The 12397-nt window shown below is 37.0% G+C and overlaps 1 protein-coding gene across 1 annotated transcript in view; it reads left to right on the top strand.

Annotated features, from left to right (window-relative positions):
• LOC126423367 (retinoid-inducible serine carboxypeptidase-like) overlaps positions 1–12397 on the top strand; it is a 119853-nt gene that overhangs the window by 64221 nt on the left and 43235 nt on the right. The window contains exon 4 of the mRNA XM_050087249.1: positions 3779–3889. Within this exon, the coding sequence (XP_049943206.1) occupies positions 3779–3889 (111 nt within the window). The remainder of the gene's footprint in view (positions 1–3778; positions 3890–12397) is intronic.

Here is a 12397-nt window from a genome sequence, read left to right as displayed (position 1 = left end):
ATGAGGCTGATAGCACTGTGCAAACCTTTAATTCAACATTTCAACAACAGGCCTTATTTCAAAAAGCTTGTCAAAATTGGCCTGTTCCCTTTTACGCATCATCGAGTTGTCATTTGAATGGATACGACTGAGGAGAAAACTGAATCATTTTACAATCATCAAGTCACATATATATGACTCATTTAAATCTGGAGATGAAGACCAGTAATCTCGGTTCTAGGCGCTACAGTCTGGAACCGAGCGACCTCTATGGTCGCAGGTTCGAATCCTGCCTCGGGCATGGATGTGTGTGATGTCCTTAGGTTAGTTAGGTTTAATTAGTTCTAAGTTCTAGGCGACTGATGACCTCAGAAGTTAAGTCACATAATGCTCAGAGCCATTTTTTGAATAATCTCAATAACTTGGTAATTTTTTGACACTCATAAACAAATTGATGCCTAAGAAAGCCCTTATCTCATCTTCAGTAGTTTGGATGAAAGGCTTTCCTTTTTGTGTGGTGCACAAATTGGTGTGAAATGTAATATGTTTTACAATTTCATCAGGAAAAATTCACAAAATATTTTATGTGGCAATGGATTTGACATCTCTGTAAAAACAGCTGTAGGGCCAATTTTTTACACAAAATTAGGCAGTGCTTCAACTCTGAAATTTTGACTCCATTGTGGAGGATCATCCTGAACAATGGGTACACTTTCAGATCCACCAGAGGTACCAGAATGATTTGGGATGTTTGGCTGTATATGTGAAGAATTAACTGTCACAAATGTCGTTGCTTTAGCCAGTGGTGATCTTGAACGTCTAGGCATGGACAGAGAAACTGATTCAGATGCAGACAAATCATCATTTGATGGAATTGTAGCCATGCAAGGTTGTTTATTATCACACAAGTGATGATTACTTTCTGGTAAATTATCATCTGCTTCATTGCTACTCTCTTCAGAACATGATAACATAATATTATCACAGTTAGGTTCATATGTAGGATCAATGTCAGAGTCTTCTAACAAACTTATTTCACTATCTGAGTCTGATAGAAGGTCCTCGAAAAGCAGTTTTCGTATTTCATCATCACTAAGACACCTCCTAGCCATACTGAATGAAAGCTGTATCCCAGTTGTGCGGCGGTTAGCAGCGCTAACCTAGATTAAAGTAACAAAAATATGAAATAAGTAAACTTGTTTCATGTAACTATTGCACTGGAAGTCATTAGCATGAACTAAATTTACATATTAAAATACTTACTTGGAAATGAAAGTGGTATATATGGGCTAAATTTGTTCTTCAAAACGTACACCAACTAAATGGCACAAAACTGCTGCAAGGCAACAAACGAATTGTGCTGTACCAACAATAGGAAAGCAAAATGTGTGATATCCAATGCCATGGCATCTAGGTAGAACTCCCTCGACTAACTGTGTGGCTCGCAGTGACAACTAATGCCCCATTCGGTCACCAGGTGTCATAAAATAGGTGGTTAACATTGATAACACTGATAACCACCACCCTTGAAAGAGATAATGCCTGGTGATAGCCATTGCCCCTCAAAGAGTTATACCAGTTTCTTTGGCACTTTAGTGTATAATGAAGCACTGTCTGAATAAAGGTGCATGAATGTTCAGCTAGATCTTGATCAGATTTTAAAGTGGTACAAAGATTGGCAACTTGCGTTAAAAGTTGAGAAATGTAAAAGTATACTTTTACAAAAAACAAAAATGTTAGTGTCATGTGTCAACAATGTCAGTGATTCACAGTTGGTGTCTGTCAACTCATAAAATACTTGGAAGTAACAATTTTTGGGGATGTGAAATGTAATGATCATGTAGGTACATTGTAGGTAAATCAAGTAGCAGACTTCATTTTATTGGTCAGGTGTTGGGAAAAAGTACTCAGCCTACAAAGAAGGTGGATTATGAAATACTCAATCAATTATTCCTAGAATATAGCTTTTCCAGGGAAGTGTGATAACACCACTCTTATTCCCTACATATATAAATAAACTGATAGACAGGGTGAACAGCAATCTGCTGCTGTTTGCTGATGATGCTGTAGTGAATGTGAAAGTGTTGTTGTTGAATGGCTGTAGGAGGATACGAGTTGACTTAGACCAAATTTCTAGTTGGTGTTATAATGACAGCTTGTTCCAAATGTAGAAAGGTGTAAGTTAATGCAGATGAGTAAGAAAAATAATCTTGTGTTTTTTGAAGACAGCATTATTAATGTGCTGCTTGCCAGAGCCGCATCAATGAAATATCTAGGAGGAGGTGAATGGTCAACTTCAGTTTACTGGATGAATTTTAGGAAAGTGTACTCATCTGTAAAGGATACAGCTTATAGGACACTAGTGTAACCCATTCTTGAGTACAGCTTAAGTGTGTGGGATCCCAACCAGATCAGAATAAAGGAACACATCTAAGTAATTCAAAAGTGTGCCATTAGATTTGTTACCAGTGGGTTTGATCAGCATGCAAATATTATTGAGATCCTTCGTAAATGCAAATGGAAATCCCTCGATTGAAAGAACTTGCATTTAAGGCTGACTGAAGAACAATTCTATTTTGCAAGGGCCACAAAGATAAGATAAAAGAAACTAGGGCTCATATGGAAGCACACAGAGAGTCATTTTCCCTCACTCCATTTGCAAGCAGAACAGGAAAGGAAATCTCTAGAAGTAGTACAAGGCATCCCCTGCCATGTACCATATGATGACTTATGTAAAATGTATATTGATGGAGAAGTGTGTGCGACCCATACCAAACAGCTGTAACAGGTGATACTGAACGCATAAAAAGAAGGGCAGTGTGAATAATCACAGATCTGTATGGCTCACAGAAAAACATCACATGAACACTGAAAAAACTGAAATGGCAGACCCTTGAAGGGTGACATCAACTGCCTTGCAAAACCCTACTTCTAAAGTTTCAAGAACCAGCATTAAGTTAAGAATCTAATAATACACTACAGCTTCCTAAAAAAAGAAATTTCCAAAAGGATTCGGCAAACACAAAAAGACAATGTTAGATTAAGTACATCATGCACAGCTGTACATAGGCAGTTATTCTTCTTGTGCTTCATATACAAATGGAACAGGAAGACACCCCAATATGTTGCACAGTGAGAGGCACTCTCTGCCATGCACTTCACATCAGTTTGCTGAATATGGATGTAAATAAAAATTAAAGAATCATAATTTGGTATTTGCACCTAGACTTAATCTCGTAGAATTGTTAGGTGTCCAGACGGGTCCCATCTTATGTTCTCCACGATAATTTGGCACACAGACTCATTGCCATTCTCAGGTGGCTACTGATAATTGCCACTCTGCTCATGTATGCATTTTATATATGTTGCCCATTACCCCCTCTTTGAATATTTTCATCTGGAACCACCTGAAGATAGCAATGAGTATGTCTGCAGAAATATCGTGGGAAACGTACGATGTGGTATGGGAAGACACTTGAGAATTCTACAAGTTAGAAATACTTCGCAAAAACATCAGATTGTGTAGTCATAATATGATTATAATGTAAGACCAATTACTAAACATTTAAAAAAATTAATAGCAGGGGATAACTTCCCACTAAATTCAGCCCAGCTTTCACCTCTCCCATTTCCTTTGGGGTCAGTAGAAAATTTGTATTCACAAAAAATGGCTTTTATTTGTGTGTCCAGAAAAATGTATATTCAGTATTATATTAAAATAGAATCAATGTAATCCCTTTCAACATTTAAATTAACTTTTAGCCACTGGGTATAATGTTGTGTATCAATATTTTGACAGGCAATACAAGCTGGTGAAGTGACAGTCCCACTTAGAGGAGTTGCTATGGGAGATTCTTGGATTTCTCCCATAGATTCAGTACTCACCTGGGCACCATTTCTTCTGCAAACTGTAAGGAATCCATTGCTACTTTTGTCTTTAAAATAAGTCAATTATAACCATATATTGTTACTAGTACCATTTTAACATTAGATGATGAACTGTGAAACAATCACATTTACTCTGGTGTAAAACTAAAATTAAAATCACTAATGAAATGTTAAGGATTAGAACCAACAAAAGCCCTCCACAAGAGCCACAATGTTCAGGTCTGAAAGATTAAATTAAGAAATAATAACTTGGATATCAGTGCACTACTGTAAACAGCCTCAGTGAAAGACCCTTATATGGGTTTTCTGCTTTATGTGCTTCTTATTATTCTGTTCTTTTGCCACTTTTCACATTATGCCTGATGTTTTTCAAATACTCTTAGTACAATTTATATGCAAATTTTCACAATAGTTGCTGTAGCTAATCTAGTCATCCTCATTGAGCCAACATTTCACACTTTATAGTTTATAAAGACCTATAGTAGTATCTGCCTGTTAACAAAGCAAGTTTCTTGAAGACCTATAGTAGTATAGAGTTAGAAATCAGTCAAAAATAACATGTGTGTAGGGTTTAGGATCACTCATTGGAATGTGTAATGTTGCTTTCCTCCATGCTACGAGTAGGACTGTTTTTATGTAATAGAGATTCCATGTTCTGTAATAAATTTACCAAGTCTTTCTCCAAAAAACAACAGATAAGATCTCTCAAAGATGCCTCTGTAAACATGTATTTACTATATTCTGCAAGTTTCTCTATGAGAAAAAGCTTTCAGGAATATAAAAAGTTTCTGGAAACGCATTATTAGGCTAAAGGAATGTCCTCAGATGCCTTTCTTGTGTTGGATTTTCTTATTGAGTGGTTTATCTTGAGAAATTTCCATATACTGGTGGAGGTGTTTTCACAGAGAATGCGAGGTTTTCATATTAACACTTTATTGAAACACATTGACTCACTTTAACAAAGCATAGTACAACAAGATAAATGAGGCAAAGTTATTAGTTGTGGTGTACAGAGCATACTGTATGCACAGAGTTTGAAATATAGAAGAGTTATCAAATACAGTAAATGTTATTAAAGATAAACACTCTCCTATATTTAATAACTTACAAACCCTTGTATTACTGAGTAATGTCTGAAATCTGAGTAACAACCCTCCGTTGTGCATGTTGTTGCTCCATTATCTGTATGCCAACTTTCTTTGTTGGAATCAGACTACAGGATGAATGATGTTACAGCAAGGAGCTATGATTTCTTATGTATAACACTGCCATAAAGAATTGCTAATTATTTTGTTACAGTGGTGACCAACCATCTGCTGTACACATTTGACGTTATTTGATTACAAGATTTGTCCTTCGGAGTAATTACATATTATTTTATTCTTCTAATCAAATTCAACAGAGTGTTTCTTCTGCTAGTTCGGACTTAATGTATATTCTTTTTCTCTCACAAGTACAGTTATGTAGTGAGATTATCAACAGTTCTATCACCTTTAGACAGCAACATTCATCTGAATTTAAACAAAAAACATTCCTCTGGTAAGGTACCTAGAATATTGGAAATTAAAAATAAATCAGATAATGCAAAATTATTCACAGCACTTTTGTTCAGATATTACTTTAAATCATTACAAAAAGTTTTCAGTTTAGATATATGGCTAACAATATTATTGTAGATGATTTGACTTACCAAATGAAAGTGCTGGCAGGTCGACAGATACACAAACAACCACAAACATACACACAAAATTCAAGCTTTCGCAACAAACTGTTGCCTCATCAGGAAAGAGGGAAGGAGAGGGAAAGACAAAAGGAAGTGGGTTTTAATGGAGAGGGTAAGGAGTCATTCCAATCCCGGGAGCGGAAAGACTTACCTTAGGGGGAAAAAAGGACGGGTATACACTCGCACACACACACATATCCATCCACACATATACAGACACAAGCAGACATATTTAAATATGCCAATTTGTATCTACACAGTGGGCTCATAGTAACGACACTGGTGATGTCTCTTGTTTTCACATTTCCCCTTGTCTTGCACTTGATCACCAGAGCTAGAACTGCTACCTTCTGTCCCCCACAATTTGGTCCTCAACTGCGCCCTATGGCAAGAAGAAATTCGTCTGTCAGTTTGCTTGTTCATTTTGCATTTTAAAGCATAGGGTTAGGTTGGATCAAACACAGGTACACCCTGTTTCACTTACCTAATTCTACCTTTCTTTATTTCCTCCACCCATTTCCCTTCTCCCTTCAGAAAGTAATATAAGCAGTGCTGCTGGCCCATGCTGAAATGTATGAATTTATCCCACATTCACCACCATCCTTCAAGTCAAAACTGTAGTTAGGTGTAAACTGGAGATGTTACCTACATGCTACATGGTAAGATTCTTGGTGATACAAAATGAACGTATTAATTTTTTCTTTCAGAACACAGGTGTTAGATAACATTAACCTCTGTCAGACACACTAATCATGCAATTCTGCTTTGTTGTGAGTGCTTTCCCATCATTTTAGGGCCTTTGTATTCATCTTTTTAATCTGATTTTCAACCTTTTAGCAAAATCATGAATAGAGGATGTATCTTATTCCAGAGTCGGCAAATTTTGGAAAATTTAACAGCAGAGGACACTTCTTGGCCAAAAACAACCTTTTAGTGTGATAAGGATATGTTTGTGTTAATTGTCTAGTTATACATGGCCATGACACATAGAAGTAGAGTGTCACGAACATTTTGGTTATTATTTACATGATAACTTAATATTTTCCCCACTGTCCTGAGAACTATTTCAGTTCTGCCACTTGCGTGCATAGATAGTACACTAGTACATAACTTCTTGGTGCATAATAGTTGGCATAACAGCTTTAATAATGCAGACTAAAGTTAGTGACCTGGTCAGTTATTAAAGTTTATCGGGTCTCAAATTTCAATAAGCATTGGATAAAATAACCTGTGCCACTGCTTCTGCTTGTTGATTTGGCATAGTGATTATGGTGAACAAAAGTGAGAAATGATCGATTTCAGTTTATGTACATAGGTTCCCTGCCGGTGAGCATGTAAAGAGGCTGAGGATGATCATTCTGATCATTTGGAATGATCTATCTGCCTCCGGTCACCTTTGAAATGGGATTCACTGACAGTTCATGTTGGCTCTTTGATCACAAGGGATATAGGTCTTTAGATAATGGTACAAATCTTGTTCTCTGATTGATCACCAGTAATTTTCCACAGTGCAGTGATATGTGGCACATCATTCGTTATGTCCTGCCAAGATGGAATCATGAACCCGTCTTATTACTTAATGAAGTACTGAGACAGGTTCATGATTCCATCTTAGCAGGACATAATGAATGATGAGCCACATATCACTGCATAGCTATGCATCAGCTGAATCATGATTACTTAAATAGCACTCTGTCATCAGAACTGAACTGTGCTGCCTCACAAACTGTTGACAAACCAATCTGAGCTCTGTGCCATTCTTCCATGCTTACTTCAATACATTCTGTGCCACATTCTTTCTGACTCAATCCATCTCTGTTGCCATGAGATTTTCCTAGATGGAAATAGATTATGCCAAAAAACAGCAAGAGCATCTCATTTTTGCTAGCTGAATAGTTCTTCTCTGCCAAACTGAGCTACTAAATGTTCTCTTCGTCTATCTCTTGATTTAAAACATAACCTAGAGCATGGTTGCTTGAGTCACATGACAATCTAATCTGTTTTTGATAGTCAGAAAAAGCAAGGACAGGACCTATGGTGAACAATTCTTTCAGTTGCTCAATTGCTGTTTCATTATCCGGAGAATAGTGCAGCTTTGCTCCCTTCTTTAACAGATGCTTAAGGAGTCTTCCTAACTCTGCAAATTCTGAGCTGTATCTTCTATAAATATTGGCAATCCCAAGATATGAATGTAATTTCTTTACTGTTCTAGGCACTGGAAATCCTTTATGGCTTGTACCAGTATTGAATGAGTTTTCACATTTTCTTTGCTGATAGTATGGCCTGATTTCAGACCTCATGTAATACAAAATGACACTTTTCTAAACCTAAGGTCAGTTGTCCTACATGTAACTATTCAAATACCTCTCACAGATGTACCATTTTCTCCTGGACATCCTAGAGAAAACAATTGTATTGTCTAGATAGACAATGCATTGTTTTGGCTTCAAACCCCATAGCACCCTGTCTAACAGGTGTTCGGAAGTCACTAGTGCATTTTCAGTGGCATCCAATGAAGCTGGTAATGACCAGATGGAACTGAGAACACTGTTTTAGATTGACGCTCCAGTGCTACTTCTAATTTTTGGTGCTTGCTTTGTAAATCCATGGTAGTAAAATTGCTCCAAATTGTTTAAGGTCTCTTTAATGTTCAGTTTGGGATAGGTACCATTTGTTTGTTGTCCATTGGTTTAAATACTTATAATCACAGCAGAATGTATAAGCCTTCTCAATCATCTCATGATGTCTTTGGAATAATGATGACTGGTGCTGACCAGGAACTTGTGTTTTCTTCTATAATTCACACATCATTAAAAACAAAATGGGATGAAGTCAAGCAAGACATCAAATAAGAATGTGGATTTGAGGTAAACATTACTAGGAAGAAAGGTAAAACCATTTAAATTCTCATCAGTATGGACACCTTTAAATTTTGAAGTTTCCACACTGTTGATCATTTCTTCACCATGTGTTACACTTATCTCAGTATAGTATCCCCAGATGAGCAGAACTGAATAAGATTGAGGGTGAAACCCTTTGCAGAGAACCAGACAATGATACTTTTGAGAACATTTTTTTACCATTTTTTTCTGTTTTTGTATGTATACTTGAATTTATTACAATTCTAGTGTAATATGTAAAATGAAATAATAGCAGGAGATCGTTGATATACATGAGGAACAATAGTGGACCTAAGATTGAATGTTGGGGGAACTGCACATGTGATTTCACCCCAGCCAGAATAAAGTCCACAGACTACATTGGTTGAATTACTGTGTAAACTTTCTGTACTCATTTGAACAATGGAAAATCCAGGATGGACTGTAACAATATAATGAAAATGATAGTTGATACTCACCATATAGCAGAGATGCCGAGTCACAGAAAGGCACAACAAAAAGACTCATACAATTAGCTTTCAGCCAACAAGACCTTTGTCAAAATAAGACAACATATACACATGTACACACTCACACAAACAGAACTCATACATACATGACCACAGTCTCTGGCAGCTGGAGCCAGACTGTGAGCAGCAGTATTCTTTTGGTTAGATATGATATGATATCCATTGGTTGGCTATACTTTTAATCCCATAAAACTTCAATTTATCTGGGAGAATACTGTGATTGATACAGTCGAATGTCTAATATAATCCTTTTACAATTTTACAAAGTTTCTCAAGTGTTGCAGGCTACATGAATAATGTCTTTGTGCAAATTTTTGCCCTGTCTGAACTCTCCTGTGGTCTGCGTAGATATCACGATGTGTTTTTATAAACTGCTGTGCTATGTCTACCTCTATTGTGACTTACACTGTTACTGTGAGATGTAATTGCCTTATTTTCCAAAATAATGCTTCTTATTTACTTTTGTTTGTATTTGATTTAAAAATGTGATGACTTTCTTTCTGGGACCTTCAAGTTCAAATTTTGCTAAAGAAAATATTATTCACAACATAAAATGAATAAGGAAACAGTAATATCAGTAAAGTACTTCATTGTATTGAAATAGTACACAGAATCAAGTACTGTGTAGCTCCCAACTAAATTAGCATCAAAATATTTGTAAAAAAAATGGTCTCAAAAGATTCAATAAAGCAAGGATCTCAACCCTAGGTTTATTACAAAATGACTCAGAATTCCAACTTCACCACCCCTGTGCATATATTCTGTAATGGGATTTGTTGACAATATTGACTCATTCAGAAGAAACTGCAACATTCAAACAGTGAACCCTAGGCAGAAAAGCAATATGTCCCTAGAGAAAACTTCCTTAAACACTTTACAGAGAGGTGTGTACTATTCACATTATTCAACAGATCTCACTAGCAACAGGCTTCCAGCAGAAATGAAAAACATTATTTATAAAGTTCCAAGTATTCAAATCCAAGTTGAAATATTTCTTTGTGGCATATTATTTCTATTCTGTACAGGAGCTCCTTGCCATAATTTATATTATTTCTTCACTGTGCTGTAAAATATTGCACCAGCCACAAAGCTGCCCCACTGTAACTTTGTGGTGCTGTCATTCACTGAATCTGAAACTAAGCCAGTGGGACTCACTTCACCTGTCAGGAAACCTGGTTTACCCTGTGTCAAGAGGAGCCAAATGAAAAAGGGTAGGGAGTCTATTAACTGTCAGCAGTTCAAATGTAAGGCAAATAATGGTAACCCTAAGGGAAATAGCAGCAAGGGACAAGAAGGAGCACCAGGTGCACTCAGTGTGTCTTTGTGGGGGCTCGTCGTTCAACCACCATATTGAAGGGATTCTATCTGTAGCCATTGACAGAATATGGTACAGCCAACTGCAGATTGTAGCACCCAATGGAAGGAATGATTACTGTTGCCTGGGCTCCAATGTCATACTTGGATCATTCCAGTGACTGCCAGAAAAAGTTGAGAATGCCAGCCTTTCACATGGAGTTTCAGTGAAGCCCACAATTTGCAGCATTGTCCCCAGAACTGGTTCTAATCCCCGGTTCCTGAGCTAAACTGAAGGAATGAACCAGAGACTTCAAGGTTCTGTGACAAGCTAAGTTGCAAATTCCTGGACTTCCACCATTGGGTTGAGCATGGCAGGACCTCCTAAATGCACCAGATATGTACTACACACCAGAGGCTGCTACCCAGGTAACTGTCTGCATGTGGGATACACACAAGGGTTTCTTAGATAAGGCAACTCTCCATCCAGTCCAGATAACAATAACTGTAGGAAACCCAAAAAGTTTAGGTTTAAAATGCAAAGAAATGCACCCCACAAGCAAGAGTGTTAAAATCCTAGTAGTTAACAGCCAAAGCATTTGCAACAAAGTGCCAGACTTTGGGGCATTCTTGAAAAGCAATGGAACTCACAGAATATTAGGTACCAAAAGATGGTTAACCATTTCTGTTCCACTGTTAGACTACATCTAACATTATAATTTTCCACTGTGGCTCCATGTTGGACAATGTCTGATACATTTTCATTATTGTATTTTCCATCAGCTCCTTTGTTGGAATTCACTAGCTGGGTAGCAGCACTTAGTTTGAAGATCCAACATCTCAAAGCATGTTGCGTTCACCTGTTAATTTACTACAATGCCCAATTGAGAAGATGTGAGCGTAGATGATATTGCCAGGGGGCTTCTCAATCATATTAAGTATGAATGAGAATTTAGTGATGAAAGTGATTAAGAAGAAAGTTCCACCGTGTGCAGTGATATAAGTTCTAGTGAATCAGAAGTTACTTATGGAGTGGAGAGTGATGAAAAGACACAACCTGTAGCAAATTACTGGAAAGTTTATCATGATGGCAATGATGAACTCATGAAATTTTGTTTTTCCATCATGTAACAAGGTTTCATCATTCCCTGTGGTGTATGAGCAAAATCTGAACTTGAATGTTTTCAGCTCTTCTTCACTGAAATTTTATTAGTGAAATTGTGCATTTTAGAAATATGTGTGTTAAGAAAAGATAAGAATGTCACTCCATTTACAAAACATTCAGTGTGGCACTCATGGAGGGATATTTCATTACAAGAAGTGAACTATCCTTGACTTTGTAAAAAAAGTCTTCTGTAAAAAGAAGACTGGGTAGAACAACTCCATTTTTCAATAATGTTTTTTCTCATCTCCATGGTTTTCTTTTGCTTATATTTTGGATGCTGCATTTAGTTCCACCTGTCACAGCTCAATGGTGTCAGCATATGACAGGGACCAAAGCAAAGAACATTAGTGAGTATATTGACAGTAAATGCAAAGAACTTTAGTTACTGAAAAGAAAGCTGTGGCTATTGATGAGAGCATAGTAGGATTCAAACAAAGAATTCAGTTCAAGTGATATAATCCAGAGAAGCCTACAAAGTGGAGTTTAGGAGTTTTCTGTCTGTGAGATTCAGAAAATGGTTATGTTTTTCCTCACATTACATATTATGGGAAGACAACTACAGAAAGTCTACTTCATCCTGATTTACCTTTTGCAACAAGAATAGTGGTTCATTTGGCACAGAAATTGCTAGGTTATGCTGGTGGTTCAGGCTATCACATTTTTACTGGCAGGTTCTGTGCAATCCCTCAACTTGTTCAGGAATTGCACAGAATGAAATTGCATCTAACAGGTATGACTATGCCATCTTGGAAGAGTTTTCTATGCAATTTGAAGAAGACAAACTTGCTGAATATAAGTTATCTGCCTATCAGAGTTAGATGAAAATTATGTATCTGTTGTTCCACGACAAGAGGTTAGTGACTATGTTGCATACATTCTTTGGTCCTCAAACCCAATTGATCACTGGTTGTAGGAAGAAAGAGTCTGTGCAGTTCCTGAA

Source organism: Schistocerca serialis, chromosome 1, assembly GCF_023864345.2.
Source record: "Schistocerca serialis cubense isolate TAMUIC-IGC-003099 chromosome 1, iqSchSeri2.2, whole genome shotgun sequence".
NCBI lineage: Eukaryota > Metazoa > Arthropoda > Insecta > Orthoptera > Acrididae > Schistocerca > Schistocerca serialis.
Note: the sequence above shows the minus strand (reverse complement) of the source record. Positions and strands in the feature narration are given on the sequence as shown.